This window comes from Sinocyclocheilus grahami, unplaced genomic scaffold, assembly GCF_001515645.1.
Source record: "Sinocyclocheilus grahami isolate Dianchi unplaced genomic scaffold, SAMN03320097.WGS_v1.1 scaffold101.1, whole genome shotgun sequence".
Taxonomy (NCBI): Eukaryota; Metazoa; Chordata; class Actinopteri; order Cypriniformes; family Cyprinidae; genus Sinocyclocheilus; species Sinocyclocheilus grahami.
In genome coordinates, this window is record NW_015505280.1 from 705,110 (window position 1) to 728,604 (window position 23,495).

General features: G+C 36.8%; 1 protein-coding gene across 1 annotated transcript in view; it reads right to left on the reverse strand.

The window, feature by feature from the left end:
- Window positions 1-23,495, reverse strand: part of LOC107588288 (uncharacterized aarF domain-containing protein kinase 1-like) — a 111,035-nt gene that overhangs the window by 8,928 nt on the left and 78,612 nt on the right. Inside the window, exons 9-10 of the mRNA XM_016276324.1 lie at window positions 16,233-16,327; window positions 15,516-15,713 (exon numbers count right to left, since the gene is read on the reverse strand). Of these exons, the coding sequence (XP_016131810.1) occupies window positions 15,516-15,713; window positions 16,233-16,327 (293 nt within the window). The remainder of the gene's footprint in view (window positions 1-15,515; window positions 15,714-16,232; window positions 16,328-23,495) is intronic.

Sequence of the window (23,495 nt, forward strand, 5' to 3'; positions counted from 1 at the left end):
GCAGGGATTGTAGGTGGGGGGAGTGAATGTACAGCGCTCTCTCCCACCTTCAATACCACGACTGAGGTGCCCTTGAGCAAGGCACTGAACCCCCAACTGCTCCCCGGGCGCCGCAGCATAAATGGCTGCCCACTGCTCCGGGTGTGTGTTCACGGTTTGTGTGTGTTCACTGCTGTGTGTGTGCACTTTGGATGGGTTAAATGCAGAGCACTAATTCACATCACTCTAAAGCTAAAAAAGGTGAGACTGACAGGTGTGAAGTCATGTAGGCATAGACTTTCAAAACTCACCCTTCTGTTAATATACTGAATCTCTGAATCTGCTCTGCTCTGATGGACCGACAAAAACAGCTGACCACAGGAGACCTAGACATGTTAGCATATAGGTTTATATAGCAGACAGGACGAAGTCTTTCCCTCAACTATATGCCGCTGTGGGGCAGACATTATGAGACATGGGGCTGATCAGCGTGGACAGCGCCATGAACAGCCTAAAAAAGCTCTCCCCTGGGACAAACACAAAGGCAATTACACAGGAGGGAGGCTATTCGTCCTGCCTGCCAGCACAATAGGGTATATGTCGAACATCACCTGACCAAACCCGGAAAACAGGTCTCATTGCTTCCGCTTGTCGGAGAACGTGTTAACAGCCGTATTAAATAATAGCGATATCTTTGGACTTTTAAAATAATCAGTTAAACTAGCTAGCTGTTTTTATTGTTGACGTTTTATTCAATTTGTATATCTAAATGTGAAAAGAATAAAAAAAATAAAAAAATTTTTAGATATCAGTCCGCATATGTGATGGACATTGGTTATGATCATCATTGGTATCTACTTTGAAGGCATCTTGAGTAAAACTGCTTCATATTTAACGAAGCATATGCAAAACCGGAACCGGAAGCGACAAGACCCGGTTAACAGAATACGGAAGTCTGTTGCGCATAAGCCCTATTCATTATTCACATATAGGCTTTTCAGGGCTCTGCGTTAACTGAGTAAGCTTTGCAGGGGGTAAGAGGCCACGCTTACCAAAAGAAGCTTAACTAACTAACTAACAACTACTAAATATTAAACACGCACACACATACATATATATATCATGTAATTTTTTTATTACATTTTTAAAATAAATTCTTTAGTATACTTTTTCTATACAAGCATATATGCATATATATTCAGTCCACAAGTCTATGGCTAAATAAAATAATACATTTATATATTATATATACTGTATATATATATATATACATACTGAACAAAATTATAAACGCAACACTTTTGTTTTTGCCCCCATTTTTCATGAGCTGAACTCAAAGATCTAAGACTTTTTCTATGTACACAAAAGGCCTATTTCTCTCAAATATTGTTCACAAATCTGTCTAAATCTGTGTTAGTGAGCACTTCTCCTTTGCTGAAATAATCCATCCACCTCCCAGGTGTGACATATCAAGATGCCTTAGGCTGGCCACAATAAAAGGCCACTCTAAAATGTGCAGTTTTATCACACAGCACAATGCCACAGATGTTGCAAGTTTCGGCGTCGTGTTGGTAAGCGGTTTGCTGATGTCAACGTTGTGGATCGAGTGGCCCATGGTGGCGGTGGGGTTATGGTATGGGCAGGCGTATGTTATGGACAACGAACACAGGTGCATTTTATTGATGGCATTTTGAATGCACAGAGATACCGTGACTAGATCCTGAGGCCCATTGTTGTGCCATTCATCCACGACCATCACCTCATGTTGCAGCATGATAATGAACGGCCCCATGTTGCAAGGATCTGTGCACAATTCCTGGAAGCTGAAAACATCCCAAATCTTGCATGGGCAGCATATTCACCGGACATTTCACCCATTGAGCATGTTTGGGATGCTCTGGATCGGCGTATACGAGAGCTTGTTCCAGTTCCTGCCAATATCCAGCAACTTCGCACAGCCATTGAAGAGGAGTGGACCAACATTCTACAGGCCACAATCAACAACCTGATCAACTCTATGCGAAGGAGATGTGTTGCACTGCGTGAGCCAATGGTGGTCACACCAGATACTGAATGGTTTTCGGACCCCCCCCCCAGACCCCCCAATACAGTAAAACTGCACATTTTAGAGTAGCATTTTATTGTGGCCAGCCTAAGGCACACCTGTGCAATAACTATGCTGTCTAATCAGCATCTTGATATCCCACACCTGTGAGGTGGATGGATTATCTCAGCAAAGTGTTCAGCATATATATATATTTCAGGGAAACAGCATTGTTTCACAAGAAAATGGTGCTTTCCTCCGCCGTCAAGAACTGAAAAACACAGTCATACAAAACAATCCATTTAAAGATGGAGAATGTCAGAAAAGACTTTAGCACATACTGTATGAACAATGCAGTGCTCTAGGAACTTGCATTTAGGCAGTCATATCATTTCTGAGAAGTTTATAGCAAAGCTATTATGTTCAATTCCATGTTCCACATCTAAGAGGGTCAGCTTTGTCAGACACATTTTCCATCACGTAGAACTCATCGCTCATTCTACAAAATGACAAAAAAACTAAAAATAATGAAAATCATAGAATAAACTTTCAATCTTGGATATTAGAACAGGGATAATGATATTAATTGTTATTATAATAAATTATTATTTAAATGATTATACTTAAATTATCATTATAATTGAAAATATAAATGTGTAATAAAAATAAACTACCATTAGAGTAATACAGACAGGCAAGCAGTGTAATGCCAGGCAGACAGGTAGTGCACTCAGAGTCACTGCTCTAGATACCCTCCGGGTCTTTGTTTTCACTTAGCATTCTCTGGTTCAAAGCTCAGTAGTTACTTTTCCATTTTAGCATAAACCCAATTTCAGATAACAGACCCAAAGCCAACAAAAAAAAACTTTGATTAGGACTGAGGAGAAACCTCTGGAGATGGAGGTGTTTGCAGAGGAGGCCTCTCTTCATCTGTCGGAGGAGATCGATTCAAAGGAGATTTTCTTTGTTTCACCTCACTAAGTAAAACTGTAGGTCATCCCGACTGCATTCACGTGATAAACTTCATGTTTATGTACAGACAAATGCTTCACTTAACACAAAGCGTCTATATAAAAAGTCCTTCTATGCTCGTATTTTGCATAGTATTGATCATCTAGTCTTAAAATATGTTTTGGTGGGGTATCGTAACTGTGTTCCACTGAATCTACCTTGGCTTTAACATTTTTATTTTGTTAACTCCTCCACTTGGTATTTTTTGAGCTCTCACTCTTCCTCTCACTCATCCATCTTCCTATGGCTCTATTCTGCCCATATCTATGATCTACAGACAGTTTACGTCTCTAGCTCTCACTTCCTCCCAATCTTTGCCATCTCATCGCCCCCTCCTCCCCGATTTTTAACAGAAATGATTGCAGCTCTCAATTCATCCACAAAGCGAGCATTTCTCCAGCACAATGAATGTAAATTGCATTCATTTCAATTTCAGCACTAATGTTCTTGATGTTTGTTCCTGTTTCACAGCAAAACAAACAAAATGGAATACAGTTCCGTTCGGTGGCTTGCAAGATTAGGATTTAGAGCATATTTTGCAGCCAAGTTGTTCTGCCATCCCTGAGAGAAACTCTAGTTCATTTGGCTATGGTCCGAAATATGATTATGTTCTGTCTAATCAGGCATGTAATTAGACCGCAACAAGTAAAAAAAATATGAAAAGAATGACATTCAAAAATGCATGTCAGTGTCATATATGAACATGATCCCAGCATTTGTGGTCTAGATGAATCCAATCCAGCCTGCAGCAGTTTTGAAATGTAGAAGTAAAATATTGTTATGCTTTCTATTACAATTACAACTTTCTATTTTTAGCTGGGATAGATAAATTCTTTGCATTGCTGCATATTACACATCAGTTCTAGCACCCACACATTTCTTTATGTTTGTATAGACATTGATGAGTAAAATCTCTATATATGAACCTTTGTTTAGAATTTAAAAATATCAGAACCAGTTGTAAAATTAAATTAAGAAATTAGTTCTTATAAATTTAATGATTTGTGACCCTGGACCACAAAACCAGTCATCGATTTTGAATGAAATTGAGATGTATACATCATCTGCTGAATAAATAAGCTTTCCATTGATGTATGGTTTGTTAGGATAGGACAATATTTGGCCGAGATACAACTATTTAAAAATCTGGAATCTGATGGTGCAAAAAAATCTAAATATTGAGAAAATCACCTTTAAAGCTGTCCAAATGAAGAGCTTAGCAATGCATATTACTAATTATAATAAAAAAAATTATATATATATATATATATTTTACGGTAGGAAATTTACAAAATATCTTCATGGAACATGATCTTAACTTAATATTCTAATGATTTTTAGCATAAAAGAAAAATCGATAATTTTGACCCATACAATGTTTTTTCAATCAAGTCAAATGTGTCCAGACATTTGGGTTTATATAGCCGCAAGATTAGATCAATATCAAAAACCACCACATATATAAAAAAACACCATATTTACACTCTGCGAAAAAAGGTACAATGGTAACACTGGAGCAGTAGTACCCTTAGGTACAGAAGCTAAAATGTACATATATAAACAAGGACTTACAGGCAGTCAAATAAAGATGGTGAATGGATAACAGCATATTGTAGGTACAACATGTCTGTATTGTACAGAGGGCTAATAGGGCTGTGGTTTCTGTGGGCAGTGGCGGTGCTGGGTGGCAGGTAATTGCTGAGGCAGACCTACGAGAAGCTGATGGAGAGAAAGAGAGAGAGAAGCCTTTATTTGTGGAGGTCTGGCAGACGAGGAGTGCGTGTTCTAATGAGGGGGCAGGTTCATATTGACCAGCACTCCACTTCACTCGCAACCCTAATGGTGTGTGTTTATCAAAATGTTTGAGTGGTTTTGCCTTTACTGCACTTCAGATACAGAAACCTGTAGCTCCAGTTGAGTTTTTGTGCATGTGTGTGCGTTTTCTTTTCATGTGGACTGTCGGAATGAATGTTGTTGTCAAGAGGGAAACAACAAAACAGACAGAAGGGGTGATTTTTGATATTGATCTTATTTTTGCGCGTATATACAAAAAAGCCTACTTGACTGAATTTAAGTTTCTCATGATCTTAAAAAACTTTTCTATCTGAAGAATTAAATGCTTAAAAGCTTGAAATTAGCATTGCTGTCAAACATAAATTGTGCCTACGTATACATTTATTTTTTTAATTAAATAGCCAACAACTTTGTGGTGAAATATTCATTTATTTTAATTATATTATATTATGATTATTATAATAAAATATAATATGTTAGAAGAATGTCTATTTATATTATATAATTAATATACAGAATTTAAAGAATATCTATAAAACTAACAGTAATAACAATAATTGTACTAATAACATATTTATTATAGAATGTTATTATAAAATGCATTTAACAAAAATAAATAAATAAATAAACAAAATATAAATAAAATAAATAGGGCTGTCATCGTTAACACCTTAACGCATGCGATTAATTTTACAATCCTTAACGCAAAATTACTGAAGCACAATTTCTATTCTAACCCTTTAACCCAATTTTGCTTCTCTGCTTGCGATTAGATCATTTTTTAAGCCGCTAAACTCCGGGAAAGTTTTCAGTCCAATGATCCAGCAAGTGAGTGCATTCAAACAATCTGTCCAAAACAGTGCTAATATAAAGGAAACCAGGCTGATTACATCAGAGATTGCAGAGAGAACAGAGACTCGCGTTGCGTTTTAAGTGAATTATTCATTCCAGTGTGTTTTGCTTTTAAACACGAGCTCTGTCATATTGATTGTCTCTGAAGAGCGCGAGTCCTCACACACCGCATACGCTGTGTGAAGTACAGGCTGAACGGATTGTCAACACATCCCACCGCTGTATGGCCAGATGAGACGCAAACTACAGTTTCTCGACTGGATAACCAATCTCGCTAGTAAAGTTTTGATGGATGAAGACTGCAATCAAGGTAAAGACGATTGTGGTGGCGTACAGGAGTCGTAGAGTTAGCACGCGTGAGTCCGTGCGATCAGTGCTCTTGACGCACTGATCGCACATTATATTTATGCACAGGCACAGACATTTCCGTACATTCACGTTGTTTCCCACACACATTCATGACAATGTTTTGATTTGTCATGTTTATATTGCTGTGTTTAGTTATACAGAATGGATCCGTGTACTGTAGTAGATATGCAGTCAGCAGGCGGTTGGTTTAGTTTTTTTGGCATCTGCATGTTGTCCTGTTAGGTATCGCAACTTGGCTTCTCTAAAATGTAAAAAAGCTCTTTGGTGTTGCACTGTACACATACTATAAAATGTTTTCTTTCTTATGTGGGCTCCTTATATCATTTGGTTCTTTGGTGTCCTTTTGGAGTTTCTAAGTGTCCTTTTTTGGAAAGTCATCTAAATTTATCTTAAAAAAAGCTTGCAGAAAATATAGATTTTTGAGAATCACCCTTCAATCTTTTGGTTTACTTTGCTGGATATAGCAAATGATGACAAAATAAACATTTGAAACAAGATAAATGCTCTATAATTTCATGAAGTGTGCGATTAATCACAATTAATCACAGAAAAAGGATGTGATTAATCAGATTAAAAATTTTAATCGATTGACAGCCCTAAAAATAAATATATATTTCAGTAAAACATGCTGAGGCACACCAAATCTAATTTGTCAAAATGAACTAGAACTGGACAAAGAATTGTAATAAAAAAGGTACACACAAAACACACAAACTGCATGCATGCATCAAAGCAATGAATTTGATTACCTGACAACAAGCTGGATTTTTAAGCAAAAATATTCCTAGTGCATTCATATTTCAGTGTTAAATGACCATGTGTAAAGCTGAATGCTGATTGGAAATTGAATGCAAGTCCATCTCTATTCAATGTTAGAATGACAGAGAGGAGCTTCTCTGATGCTACCATTGGTTTCTGTAGAGATGACAGCATTAATATTGATAGTCCTGTACAAAGCAGGCTAGCTGTGAATAGGAAAAACACTGCACTGGACACAGAGTGTTTAGATACTGAGAGCCCTTCAGACGGTCAGGAGGGCACCTGTGATCTCAATCACACAAAGAGAGAGAGCTCAAAGCACTGTTACTTAAACACCAGCTCACAAACAAACATATGCACCTATACACTTGTGAGGATTTCTCATTGGCTTTCAGTGTTAATTAAGCTAACTTTATACCTCTACAACTGGAATAGTTGACCCAAAAATGTAAAATCTGTCAATGAATTAGGACTAAAGCTTTCAGACTTCAATAAGAATGCAAAAGCAACAGTAAAGTTTTATCAAATTTGACCATACAACTATGCTCAGCTGTATCTCGCATCAAGCCACAATAATTAGCCAACTCTCACTGAAAATAACTTTTGGTTGGAGCAAAATGCGGTCAGTGTGAACACAACTTAAAATGTTTCCCTAAATGTCTTACATTTTCAGAAATACTGCCACAGGTATAACAAAATTAGTGTGCACACTCAACCATATATTATTGACTCTTCTTAAGAATAGAAAATGTTCTGTTCTACTTATGCTGTCGATAAATACAATGTACAGCAACTCAAAAGTAACAAATGCCCAATAAGAATTCTGAGAAAAATGAGAACTGTGGCAATGCAAATATTTGGAGCATATAGGTTCAAATGCGCAGCACTTTAAAACACTTGAGTCAAATAACACAAGTCGAGAATGTATAATTTCTCTATAAAACCTATCTAGATACTTTTGTGGGGTTCCGAAACATCCATCCAGCCAAAACCAATGATGTGTCACCTTCCAGTCAATCAAAATCTATGCATCTGCTCATAACAAAAATTATATTCTAAAATTCTATGCTAAAATGTAAAGAAGTCAATCGGTCCTAATACAATTCCTTCTGTTATACAAAAACAACCCTGCTGCAAGAAAGTGAAGAAAGCTCGTTTTTTCATTCATAGCTTCATGAGTAAACAACTCTAATAACTCTAAACTTAACCAGCATACTGACTTAATGTCCAGTTTAAGTGAAAGACTCTCAGTCAAGAACAAAAAAAAGATTACTTTCTCCTGTCAGTTTAAGTGAAAGACTCTCAGTCAAGAATAAAAAAAGATTACTTTCTCCTGTCTGGAAAGTACAAGTGTGTGAAGAACATTTTAAAGGGGTCATGAACTGAGAAATCAAATTTCCCTTGATCTTTTGACATATAAGAGGCCATTGTACTATAAACACATCCTGCAAGTTTCAAAACTCAAAACATTCTCATTAGTCTAAAAATAGCTTATATTGAAGCCAGTCTGCCAAAACAATAAGTTGTGGAATGTGCCACTTTATGACGTAATAGTGTGGCTAAACCCCGCCTCCGCAGAAGATCATCAACGTCTGCTTCTACATCACTGACTGTTTAGCCCCGCCCACCAATTCACACATGTAGTGTAAATAATGAGAGAGGCAAACGCAGGTCTATGCAGAAACCAAAAGATAAAGATGGCTCCGAAGACAACAAGATGTTGTGCAGTGCCAAGTTGTGGAAAAACACAGTTTTTGCATTGCCTTCCTTCTGGTCCCAAAGTTAGGAAAGAGAAGATGAACTTCATTTTTAATGAAGATCCAGACTGCCTCAGTAAGAACTTGGTCCTGTGTTCACTTCATTTTACCACGGATTCATTTACCAACAAGGCACAGATCGTTTGATACGTACTGAATATTTATGTGTTTTTAACCTAAATCACAGCAGCGTTCATCTATGAAGGATATAGGCTGTCAAACATACTCAACTATTAGCCAATCATAGCAGTGGGTGTTTACTTCTGAGTCTACAATCCGCCACACCTATTCAAACAGAGCGTTCTAATGAGGGGGTCAAAACAGGGCAGAAAATAGCCTATTACTTCTAAATTATGATGCTTTTTGATGTAAACATCTTGATAATATTATAAGGGGTCCTCAGTGAACAGTACAAAATAATAAAAAAGGCAGTTCATGACCCATTTAATAATCTAAATAACCTTTTTTTCACACTATAAAGAACCTTTTATGCATTGGATTAGGGGAAAAAAGTCACACTCCAAAACCTTCACCCTCTCGGTTCCTCTCAGGTGGAATGAGCCATCAACATCAGCTTTTCTCTTAATCTAACTGTCTAATAAACCTGGCATTGTGCATTACAAAACATTATATGACTATATATGTTTTGTTTTGTTACGAATTATGATATACGAATAAAAGCATTTGCTAAATGAATACATGCAAATGAAAGGTGTCCGTGGATGTTAAATGTTTCTTCATTGAACCATAAATGGCAATAAAGAAGCTTTATTTTTAAGAGTGTAATTCAACGTAATCTGATCTATTATATGTGCACATCGACAAATTATTAAAATGAATACCTGGCTGCAAATCTCTAATGAGTTAGGACAACAGTACTGTTCAAACTCAAAATAAAACAAAAACATGGCACAAAGAAAACTTCTAAAAAAAGTGTGTGGGCTAGTGACGCCATGTGGGCTTGGAGTCAAGCATGATTCATCCTATACAATAGATCATCACAGACTACTTTAACCTCGTCTACTAAATTAGAAAATTGAAGAAAAAGACTCCAAAAATGCAAAAATGAACAAAGGCTTTTGTGGAAACCATGTTTTTTTTTTGTTTTTTGTTTTTCAGGATTCTTTGATGAATAGTTTAAAAGAACAGCATTTAATTGAAATAGTCCATTTCAATTAATTAATTTTAAAAAATCGAACTGATCCCAAACTTTTGAATGGCAGTGTTTATGTATTTATGCTCATTTCTACATGAAATACTGAATAATGCGTACTTGACAAATGGTTGTGATATTGCTGGAGTCTGATCTTAATCATCAATAAAACCCTTGCACAAAGTACCTTCTTATACATATAGACTCAAACACAAGAATTCTTGGTCTTCTCTTCTGAAACAAAGCATGAAGCTCTGTTGTTGTAGTTTTTAACACCCATTATTCTGTGCTGGCAATACAATATGTTCTTATCTCTCCATTCTTATGCAGATGAAAAAGCCTCCCTTTCTGCAAAAGCCACAGCTGTATATGTGAAATACGCCTTTATAACTGCCTGTAATTATGGCAGACCAGACTACTTCAAAACATCCTGGTAATTTGATTATGTTGGGGGGAGGAATGGCTGCTGAGACTTTTGCACGGCTTGGAGAATCAGACACTTTCAGAGGGGGAGAGAGAAGGGAAGAGGTACTATACCCCGCTAAAAAAGCACACCCAACACGAGTGGTCATGGACCGGGCCATAATTATCCTTGCAAAGGCTTCTGGGTAACTAATCTACAAAGAAAAGCCACCTGCAGGAAAGTGCACTCAAATGCCGCACACTGAGATGACTGACTAAATAGGCCTAAGTGGAACACTCCTGAAAATGATGGGGATCTGAAAGCAAGTAAGCAGCAGATCAGCTAATAGTCAAGTGTATCTGACTGTATCCTGTTTGGTTTTGTCAAATTAAATGGAGCAAAATAAATCCATCTTCACAAATGTACTGATGTAAAATTAAATTAAGATGGCTTGCTTATAGTTGACTATGCATATTACATTAGAACAGAATGAATTATTCATCATTAGTATACAAACACATTTTAAGATTTATACAGTGTTTTATATACTTTAGATAAATCGAAAAATGTTAATGAATATAATTTGAATGGTTTACTTAGAATTGACAATGCATATTACATTAGAACAGGAGGAAGTAATCAGTATTAGTATAAAACACTAAACTTTATATAATATTTTATACAAAGATTTAAACTTTACATAAATGTAAACAGTTTAATACATACAATTCAAATGGCTTAGTTTTATTTGGTAAGCTATTTACACTAAGAAATTATACATTATTAATATTTAGTACTATACAAAAGAAAAATAAAGTTATAGTTACAGATATTACCATTACATTATATTTATCAACAGAATTAAGCATATTAAAAATAAAAATAAAATATTTACATTTATATAATGTTTAAACCTTAATATGCATAGTCAACTATAAGAAAATCATTCAAATGTTATCATAAATTTATATGTCAAGTCAAGTCAAGTCACCTTTATTTATATAGCGCTTTTAACAATACAGATTGTGACAAAGCAACTGAACAGCATTAATTAGGAAAATAGTGTCAATAATGCAAAATGACAATAGTAAACACTCATTTTTCAGTTAAAGACAGTTCATCATTGAATTCAGTGATGTCAACATCCAGCTCAGTTTAAATAATATCTTTGCAATTATGTCAACGATAACGCTGGAAATGAAGTGTCCCCAACTAAGCAAGCCAGAGGCGACAGCGGCAAGGAACCAAAACTCCATCGGTGACAGAATGGAGAAAAAACCTTGGGAGAAACCAGGCTCAGTCGGGGGGCCAGTTCTCCTCTGACCAGACGAACCAGCAGTACAGAAAAATCAATATAAGACGTAATAAAACAGACGATGAACAATATTAACAGCAGTTATTATATGATGCAATCAAACTTATAGCAAAATGTGGTAGTTCTGTATGTTGTTTCATTTATATGCAAGTTATTATATGAAAAAAAATCATAATATAAAGCTTAAAGTGTGTATTTTTATACTAAAGCCGAATACTTCTGTTCTAATATGCATACTCAACAATAATGCTTAAAGCTTTATAAAAAAGGGTTTGTTAATATTTAATTATTCATTATATATTAGGCCTATATTAATATCATAGCTTTAATGTATGCAGTAACAATTAGTGTGTTAGTGAAGACTCAGATGCTCTGATTTAATATGCTTGTACAGCCCAAACGTCCAGTATAAGGTTATGTAATAAAAGTATAAATAAATTTCCCTGACACCCTCCAGATGGCCAAGTGTCCCCCACAGAGGCCAGCTCCGGCCAGGCCTGGCCTTCAGAAACCCTCTACCACTATCACACTGACCCAACAGCCCTCCTCTGGCCACGGGGTCACAAGGCCAGCCACCTGGACAGTTAGTTATGCAGTTGTAATGAGAGGACAGGTGAACCTTGTTCAGAAATGTGGTTAACAGGTGTTTTTGTGGCCCTTTGTGACCACTATCAACTATTAAATATAGCAGTTTTCACAACCCTAATGTTTTTTTCAATAAGGCAGAAGTAGGGCTGTCTTATGTTTTGACCACTCCCTGGTTATGGACCCTTATTTGACAGGAATTAAAATGAGGCTGTGAGGAATAGACGTACAGTGCATTTAATGGATTGCATTGTTGTTTAACAACATACTGATTGTTCAGCTGACAAAATGTCTTCCTGGGGAAAAAAACTAAAATTTCGGTAAAGAAAAATTCCACATAAGAGTTTTGAAAGTTCTGAAAATCACATCTAAATACATGAAAATTTGATCTAGGAGGATTTCTGCAGGTTTTATGAAGGAGACCTGAAGACCTTTTTAAGACCAAATAAAGAACATTTAAGAATTACTTTAAAGGGAGCACAATACGTTAGAACAAGTTCTCTAAATGTATATGTCCAGGAAGCACAAGTTATTTTAGCAATACTTTAAAGTTTGAAAATACACCTTTCAAATGATGTCCATTACTTTTTGATTCATTTTACCAAAAAAAAAAAAACATGAACAGCACTGTGGCAGCAGTGGAGTCATTCATATTCCTGGGCACCACCTTCTCGCAGGACCTAAAGTAGGACAATCACATTGACTCCATAGTGAAAAAGGCCCAGCAGAAGTTGTACTTCCTTTTTTCAACTGACGCAGATGACACAGTTTTACTCAGCTGTTATAGAGTTGGTTCTTTGCACTTCTACTGAATAACTGTCTGGCTTGGGTCAGCCAGCAAATCAGATATTAGAAGACTGCAACGGACTGTTAGAACAGCTGAAAGGATAATTAGTGTGCACCTGCCCAACCTTCAGGACTCGTACAACTCCAGAGTGAAGAAACAGGCAGGTAACATCATCACAGACCCCTCTCACCCCGGACACAACCTGTTTGCATTTCACCCCTCAGGCAGACGTTACAGATCTCTGTGCACTAGAACATCTAGGCATAAAAAACAGTTTTTCCCCCATGCCATCTCCAGTTTAAACAGCTAACTATGAAATTACCACCTGTAATTCATTTCTTAATAACTCATTATTGCCTCGCTCTCAAGTGTTATGTAAATACATATACATTTTTTATTTATACAGCTGTATATACAGTGAATAATGCACAAATTTGTACATAAATCTTCTGTTCCAGATGCATACCACATTATTATTATTATTTATTTTTTGTTTTTTCCCCTTAGTCTTACTTATTCAAATGTTTTCTGTTCTCAATGTCATATATATATATATATATATATATATATATGTTCTAATATGCATACTCATCAATAATGCTAAAAGCCTAATATTTAACTATTCATTATATATTAGGCCTATATTAATATGATAGCTTTAATGTATGCGGTAACAAATAGTGTGTTAGTGAAGACTGCTCTGATGCTCTGATATAATATGCTTGTACAACCCAAACTCTGTTTTACGTCCCGTAAAAGGTTATGCAATAAAAGTATAAATAAATGTCCCTGACACCCTCCAGATGGTCAAACGTCCCCCACAGAGGTCAGCTCCGGCCAGGCCTGGCCTTCAGAAACCCTCTACCACTATCACACTGACCCAACAGCCCTCCTCTGGCCACGGGGTCACAAGGCCAGCCACCTGGACAGTTAGTTATGCAGTTGTAATGAGAGGACAGGTGAACCTTGTTCAGAAATGTGGTTAACAGGTGTTTTTGTGGCCCTTTGTGACCACTATCAACTATTAAATATAGCAGTTTTCACAACCCTAATGTTTTTTTCAATAAGGCAGAAGTAGGGCTGTCTTATGTTTTGACCACTCCCTGGTTATGGACCCTTATTTGACAGGAATTAAAATGAGGCTGTGAGGAATAGACGTACAGTGCATTTAATGGATTGCATTGTTGTTTAACAACATACTGATTGTTCAGCTGACAAAATGTCTTCCTGGGGAAAAAAACTAAAATTTCGGTAAAGAAAAATTCCACATAAGAGTTTTGAAAGTTCTGAAAATCACATCTAAATACATGAAAATTTGATCTAGGAGGATTTCTGCAGGTTTTATGAAGGAGACCTGAAGACCTTTTTAAGACCAAATAAAGAACATTTAAGAATTACTTTAAAGGGAGCACAATACGTTAGAACAAGTTCTCTAAATGTATATGTCCAGGAAGCACAAGTTATTTTAGCAATACTTTAAAGTTTGAAAATACACCTTTCAAATGATGTCCATTACTTTTTGATTCATTTTACCAAAAAAAAAAAAAAACATGAACAGCACTGTGGCAGCAGTGGAGTCATTCATATTCCTGGGCACCACCTTCTCGCAGGACCTAAAGTAGGACAATCACATTGACTCCATAGTGAAAAAGGCCCAGCAGAAGTTGTACTTCCTTTTTTCAACTGACGCAGATGACACAGTTTTACTCAGCTGTTATAGAGTTGGTTCTTTGCACTTCTACTGAATAACTGTCTGGCTTGGGTCAGCCAGCAAATCAGATATTAGAAGACTGCAACGGACTGTTAGAACAGCTGAAAGGATAATTAGTGTGCACCTGCCCAACCTTCAGGACTCGTACAACTCCAGAGTGAAGAAACAGGCAGGTAACATCATCACAGACCCCTCTCACCCCGGACACAACCTGTTTGCATTTCACCCCTCAGGCAGACGTTACAGATCTCTGTGCACTAGAACATCTAGGCATAAAAAACAGTTTTTCCCCCATGCCATCTCCAGTTTAAACAGCTAACTATGAAATTACCACCTGTAATTCATTTCTTAATAACTCATTATTGCCTCGCTCTCAAGTGTTATGTAAATACATATACATTTTTTATTTATACAGCTGTATATACAGTGAATAATGCACAAATTTGTACATAAATCTTCTGTTCCAGATGCATACCACATTATTATTATTATTTATTTTTTGTTTTTTCCCCTTAGTCTTACTTATTCAAATGTTTTCTGTTCTCAATGTCATATATATATATATATATATATATATATATATATTTGTACCAAGAGCTCCTAAAAAACTTTTGTTTATTGTGATCTTAAAAGCCAACTGAAGCTCAAACGATTATACTTAAGTGCTTCAGATTAATTTTATAGACAAATATATATTGTGGCTATGTATAAATGGATCTAAGCATGTATGAATTGGACCAGCTAATGAAGGAAAAACTGTCCAGTATTCACAGGACTCCTTCAAAAAGGTTTAAAAGGTGGCTACTTTGGTTTAGCTAAAATCTAAGAATTTTTGGATCACTACATACTGTTTTGTGTTATTTTATGTGGAAAATAGTAATAATAAAGAATGGGTAGGTGTGTAAAAACTACATATTGATAGTGTCTGTTGTGGACTTGGTCAAAATACCCCAAATTCATGCAAAATAAAAGGTCTCACCTATGCTTATAGATTACCTCAGATTGAGTGACAGGTGTCTGGCTGATTCCAACATTTACTGACTTCCAGGAGCGGGCGGTGAGGACACAAGCGAACAGAGGATAGAGATCCCCTGCGCCCAGACGCCTGCTGTAACGCTCGATGCCTTTCAAGTCTCCCTTTATCAAACTCTGCCACAGTCTGCAGTAGTCCAACCTGAAGTCCTGGTTCAGCACCTTGGACAGAGACACAACTTGTTCTGTTAGTGTTTGAGGTGTCTGAACAAATGCTTAAAAGTAAAAGTCATCACTCCAGTCTTCAGTTATATATATATATATATATATTTGTACCAAGAGCTCCTAAAAAACTTTTGTTTATTGTGATCTTAAAAGCCAACTGAAGCTCAAACGATTATACTTAAGTGCTTCAGATTAATTTTATAGACAAATATATATTGTGGCTATGTATAAATGGATCTAAGCATGTATGAATTGGACCAGCTAATGAAGGAAAAACTGTCCAGTATTCACAGGACTCCTTCAAAAAGGTTTAAAAGGTGGCTACTTTGGTTTAGCTAAAATCTAAGAATTTTTGGATCACTACATACTGTTTTGTGTTATTTTATGTGGAAAATAGTAATAATAAAGAATGGGTAGGTGTGTAAAAACTACATATTGATGGTGTCTGTTGTGGACTTGGTCAAAATACCCCAAATTCATGCAAAATAAAAGGTCTCACCTATGCTTATAGATTACCTCAGATTGAGTGACAGGTGTCTGGCTGATGCCAACATTTACTGACTTCCAGGAGCGGGCGGTGAGGACACAAGCGAACAGAGGATAGAGATCCCCTGCGCCCAGTATAGAGATTATATATTTTTGTCAATATCGCACACCCTTATGGGCCAATGATAGCTTTAATTCTTCAGATTTATAAGACTAATAAAAAACTGGAGTACATAACACTGGTTAAAAGAAGCAATCCAAGTAATCAACATAGAAGCTATAAAAAAAAGACTTGCAACCTTTCAAAATAAAAGATAAACAATATCAACAAAAAATGGCAGAAATATAATGTATAGCATAAATGGTACATGTGCATTTCTATGCAGAGAAATGAGGAGCCCATTTAAGTTTACGTAAAACGTTTTCCCGAAGATGCCTTGGCCCCAACAGATGAGAATGCATTTATTATAAAACAACCCCCGATGCAATTATTCCACCCACTCTCACTCTTTGAAGATAAGTTGCGATAAGCATCTCCCCTCAGCTGTGTTATAATGCAGAGAGCCAATGTGAAGTAGGATGAGGAAATGTCAGTCTTAACTGAAGCACAGAGAATAAATCAAGCATTTACTCATACTCCCTTGGCTGGTGTCCACATACAGTTTACCCCAATAATTGGAATTAATTCATTGTTAAGCTTAATTGTTTTGTTTTTCATTCATTTTTATACCGCTTTGCTTCCTTGCAGGAACTGGTATTTTCTTCTGGAAATGCAAATGTAGCTATGAGAAAAACGTGTGGTGACACATAGGCCATTTTTTGTCATGAGCTGATGTATATTCGGTGGCACGACACATACTAATCGTGGCCAGATGAACACACACATATTGGATGCACGCACATGGCTAGGAGTTTATGAAGCCCTTATGATTCATCGTAAATTGCTTTTCGAGATTGTGTAGCTCGCAAAAGTGGTGATCTAAATCACTTATGTCATCCAAAATGTAAAACAATGACAGTGTGATGTGACTCAGACACCATTGCTCTGAGCTGAATGAGTGACCAAACACAGCAAGGGCTCTTACGAGAACGAGCACGTGTTAGTCGATACTGGTGGCATATTAAAACAAAGATTGCAGACAATTAGTTAATTAAAATTGCAACCATAAAAAGTTTTACTGTGAACATTAAAGGGAAAGGAAAGAAAGGTTTGGAACAACTTGAGGGTGAATAAATGATGACAGAATTTTCATTTTTGGGTGAACTATAACATTTAACTAACAGTTTAACTTTAGATTAACCCCTGTACGTTGTGTAAAAAATATAAATATTCACTAAAGTGTGCAAAATATGCAGAAAGGTCAGGCAGTCAGATCCCTATGTTACCCAAAGCTCACAATAATAATCACTATACTAAAAGCAATGCATCCTGGGATGGCAGAGGAACCCTAAAGGCCTGATTGGGCATGCATAGACAGCGAGAAGAGTTTTAGTATGCTAATAAACACTTTAGGATGCAGCGGATGAAAAGCTCATCAACAGTGCCCTTGGAGGGAAGACGCAGACGAATATCCCCAAGGCAGGGCGCCATGTGAAGGGTATGCAAAAGGCAGATTAAAAGAAGTTGTGTGGACCAAAGTGAACTTGACGCAAGGAAAGAGAAAGTGGGTGAGGCTATTTAAAGGTGAAGTGAATAGTTTTATAGGTCATTGCTTGGTGCCCTTGTCTGATTGTATACACGCAATATGAAAAACGTGATATATCATTGTTGCTACTTCGATAAAGGCAAAAAATAAATAAATAAATTTTATATATATATATATATATATAGTACTGTAGCTTTGCAGGTAGGTTTCTTCAAGCGCCTTAGAAATAACAGACTTAAAAAAAATTTTTTGTTGTTGAAAATACTAGTGGCCTAGGACTTTTGCACAATAGTGTATATATTTTAGTGTATATAAATTGTATATACGTGTATATATATTTAGTAGTGTATATAAATGCTATTTATTCCTGTCATGATAACGCTGAATTTTTCTCAGCCATTTCTCCAACCTTCAGTGTCACTTGATCCTTCAGAAAGCATTCTAATATGCATTTTCTCTCTTTCTTTCTTTTTCTTTTTCTTTCTTTCTTTGTCATCACAGGAATAAATTACACTTTAAAATATATTCAAATTGACATTTTAAATTGACATTTTGTATATTTTATATATGTTTTACTGTATTTCTGAGAGGATAATTACAGCCTCAAATAAATGGTATTTTATAAATGGTAGATTTTCAAAAACACTTAAAAAAATAGTATATATTTCAAAATTTTGAACACCTGTGTGTGCCTTTTTTAAATGTGTGAAACGACGTAAATAAATTTATCTTTTGAATTTACAATGATCACTCTCACTTCACTTTAAAAACAGAGCAAAAAATTAATCAATCTCTCACAAGAAAAAAAAAAAAAAACACCAAAAATGATCAATTTCATTTACTGAGGAAATAGGCAGAAAATCATGAACCGTATACGGTCACCGGGCTCTGCTAACCCCAACTGAGGCCATTGCCACAACAAATATTTGCTATTGACTAAAGAACGCGTCAATGAAGTGTAAAATTAGCTTGCAGTATTGCAAATAAAGATCCTGTCTATCCCCCAATTCCTCCTCTATCCATGCCGGCTTTCCAGGATCCCGCTCTGCTCTCTTCTTCCGCTGGGGTAGGAGTGAGTGCATGCAGAGAATAAATAATATTTTCTGTCCCATTTCACCAAACTGATGAGTCCGTTTCCCTGGCAGCGTCAGAGCGCTCCATCCAGAGGGAGACGACGAAGGCCCAGGCTGCTCTGACAACTTCACCAGCACTGCATACCAAAGAAGCTGAGGCAAAAAAAGAGGGGCATTCCAGCCAGCGGCCAACACGTACACACACCAAGTGAATGCGTGTTTGACACATGTTTTAAGTTTCAGCAGAAGGGGGGCTGGCGCACCAATTACACTTACATGCGGGCACCTAGTCAGAATGACTCAGCACAGGATTCCTTTAATGCTAGAGTCGGCCCTTTAGAAGGATGCCGTCTTCACACGTCTGCTGCATGCTATGTTGCAAAGGGGGTTCAGCCGGCACAGGGATCAGGGACGGGACAGTTCCTTTCAACAGCAAGCTAAAAATAGCTAGCGCTGGAAATGTGAGACGACTCCAGTCTTCCCTCTGAACTCGTTTGAGGATGTGGTTCGTGTCACAGGACACAAAGAAATCACCTGCCAGAGAAGCTCTCTTTTGGGACAGAAAGACGCAGATGACACAGAGAAAGGTGCCTTTGTGCTTGTACGTGCACACGTGTTATTACCTGTGAGGACGGCCTGAGCGGATGATGTCTACCTGAGCATTACCTGAACACAGCTGGCCTGTCGCGTCGCACTAGATTGAATTTTTTTCCAGAGGGGACGATGCAATTACTCCTACTGGGGCTCTTGACACAGAATAAAAACTCTCCATATGGACCTCTTCTGCCGGCCGAGTGAATATCATGTCCTTGTGGCACAGCAGAACAATGAGAGCGATAGAAAAACACCTGAAATACTTTCTCTCTTTCAGTATCTGGAAAAAAAAGAAGCGTTACAGACAGTTCCCAAAACAAAAGCTGGTTTATGTCTGACACTCTTAAAAATAAAGGTTTCTTATTGGCATTAATGGTTCTATGAAGAACTTTCAACATCCATGGAACCTTTTCATTACACAAAAGAATCTTTATAATGGAAAAAGGTTCTTCAGATAGTTGAAATGTGCTTCACACTAAGAAAAATGGTTCATTTAAGAACTGTTAACAGAAAACTCATCCGTATCACTCACATTCTCTGTCCTGGGCAACTGAGCCGATTACATCTGCTTATTTATGGAGACAACATAAAGCGAATGTCACTGGATTTAACTCAAAAAAAAAAGCAGATTTATTTAAACCTTCCTGTTGTAATCTTGGCCCTGCGCTGATCAATACAGGGTAAGACAAAGAGAAAGGCTTTTAACAGAGCGCAGCACTAAATCTAATGAGCCGCTCTCAGCTGTTGGCACATGTGCGGCTGAATTGGCAGATCTGTGAGGGAGATAAGAAGGTCCAGCCCTCTGGCATCATCATTCTCTCCCTTCCACAACCCTGCAACACAACACACACAAATGTCTATGACAAAAGCTTTTATTACCTTGGGGTCTAACTGGCCTCTCTGGAACTTATGTATTCTTCAACCTCCAGTCACCACAAGACGCTGAGAGCAGAAGCTTTGAGGGTTTATCGGGAGTTAGGATAGAAAACAATGCTTAAATATAACATGCATTAACATCTAGGGATGCAATAAATATCACTATTTTGGCTGATACAGAGTCGATAATTATTGTTTATTAAAATATCTAAGTGAATGTCATCATAATTACACAAAAAATACAAAAATGTAAAAAAAATGAAAATAAATTAAATAGCTAAAAAATAATGTAATGAATGTATATATTTTTGAATTATAAAAATAAACTTAAAATAAGCAATAATTACTTTCATGGTATCAATACATGGGCGATTCTAATTCTATACTAATTTATATACAAACCAAAACTACAACTGACTGTTTTAAATGCTTCAAGTGGATTCATGGATTCACAGGCATCATGTCATTCTAATATTCACTACGAAACTAAAACAAAACTAAAATGGAAACAAATTAAAAGCATTAAAAAGTATTTCTTTATTTGAAATAAAATACATGTATATAATATAACTGGATTTAATGATTTATTCATTCATTCACTTATTTTAGTCTAGCTAATTGCCAAGGCAGCATTTCTCATTTAAATTTAGTTTAACTTTATGTACTAAAATAACTATGATATAGAGACAGGCATTCTTTCGTTTCAAACGGCCCCTTGAAACAATTATATTTTAACACTTTCTTTTGCAGCTAGACCTCTTTCACATTTTCTGAAGAGAGTATTGTGAGAGGTTGCTAGGTAATTGCTTACAGGTCCAAATAAATAAAAGCAACAACAAAAAACACGAAATGGTCCCAAGCAATGTAGTTTAATAGTTGAGTTAGTGGTTTTGAAGAAGCTAAACAAATGCCACTAATGATCCCACAACATGGCCGTCATAAATGCCGTACATACGTAGTTCTCTACGTAGGCATTATTTATGACGTCTGGTCCGAGCCGATTGAGCGTCATGTGTGACTACGGCGGTTGAGTGTAGTTTCAGAGCTCAGTTAAAGGCCCGGGCTGAGCGTCAGGTACTGAAAGAAGTGTTTGTTTCAATCTGCAAGCATGTCATCCACTCTAAGACAAGCTGTCTTCTTTAATATCTCACCTCCGCCACGCTTGTCAGTCGGAATTTCCTGTTAGGACGCCTCTGTTTGACCTAAATACTGACAACCGCGACGCACATATGAACAGAGCCGGAGAACGGCTCGTTCCGTCACCTTGACACCGCCTTCTGCAAAAGGAGTGGGGAAAAAAAGGAAAGTGTTCATAATATCAATTATACACTGTATCATTATCCACAAGTCCCTTTCAGCAGGAGGATAAGCCAGCGTAGGCTTTTTGTACTGTCAGCGCCGAGCACTGTCGGCATGTAGAAACACGACTCACAGTCACCTTAAAGAGGACGAGCGGTCTGACAGGCAGAGCGCAGTGGAGCTGGAAAAAAAGTCCTCCATTACAAGCCGCTAATGCATAACAACACAGAGCACTACTGAGAGGCCATTTACAGTCCAGCATCCCATTAATCAGTGACCACTGGGAGAAAGAGCCACCAGCACCACAAACAATTGATCTCAAAGGGACGCCGTCTTTCAATTATGGTAATTAATTACGTCTTTTCTATTTGTTATCTGGTGGGTTGGACAGAGGCGACAATGAAGTGAGAGCACGAGTGTGTTGCAGCAGGAGACGACCGCTGGAGTGCCATTCTTCACTGTCACACTTCAGTGTCACAGTCATCATGTTTGATTGGACGAAGTCAAGCACATGTTGAAAGATGGTGGCACAACTTCACAGGCTTTTTTTGTGAGGCTGCTGGTAAACAGGGATAGTTCAACTCAAAATGAAAATTCTGTCATCATTTACTCACCCTCATATTTTTCCAAATCTATGAATTTCTTTCTTCTGTTGAACACAAAAGATGATATTTTGAAGAATGTTGGAAAACAAACAGTTGCTGGTAGCCATTGACTTCCAAAGTATTTTTTTTTCTCCATACTATGGATGTCAATGGCTACCAGCAACTATTTGGTTACCAACATTCTTCAAAATATCATCTTTTGTGTCCAACAGAAGAAACTCGTACAGGTCTGGAACATCTTAAAGGTGAGTAAAAGACAGAATTGTATTTTTTTTTGTTAACTACCCCTTTAAAAGTGATCCCATTCAGTGGGATCATTCACCCAAAAATGGTCATCATTATGATCACTGTTGTTTATTGTGATCTAATCCTGTCATCATTTACTCACCTTTATGTTGTTCCAAACCTGTACAAATTACTTTATTCCACTGAACACAAAAGATAAGAGATTTTGAAGAAGTTTTTTTCCCCACCTCAATACAATGAAAGTCAGTGGGGTCCATAGTTTTGTTTTGGACCCCAATGTTTTACTTCTGTTTGGGACCCAATTGTTTTGTTTTGGAAGCCATTGTACGAACATCTGAAATGCTTTGTGTTCCGCAGAAGTCATCATGCAGGTTTAGAACAACATAAAGGTGAGTAAATGATGTCAGAATTAGATAACCATAAACAACAATAATCAAAGATAACAATAAATAAATAACTAGAAGTTAGCATTTATCATTTAAATTATTGAAAAAATATTTATTTTCTGTAATTTGACTTAACATATCTAATATGTAACTTGATGCATGCACATCAAAATACAGATGGTCAATTATGATTAAATATGTCTGCACAAACTGCTAAAAAAAGATTTAAATCAAAACAGTTATACAGTACATATATGATTAGATTAGCCATGTTTGAAACATCTGTAAAATAGCCAATAAATGCAAAACCTGTGACCACTCATTTCTCGAATTCTAACCACGTACAAAACATCCTACAACCAGGTAAACTATGTCATTGACACGAGTGTAGTGTCAAAACATGTCAAAGTCAAATCACTCCCATTACAATCAGTGAAGCTATTCGCTCTTGTCTGCCAAGTTTTTGCTCGTCTCTTAAGTTTTCTGCTTTGTGAATTTTTAAAATCACACCTTGGATAATAGCACAAAATGAACGATACAGAATTTCAACATTGTGTGGGCCCACCAA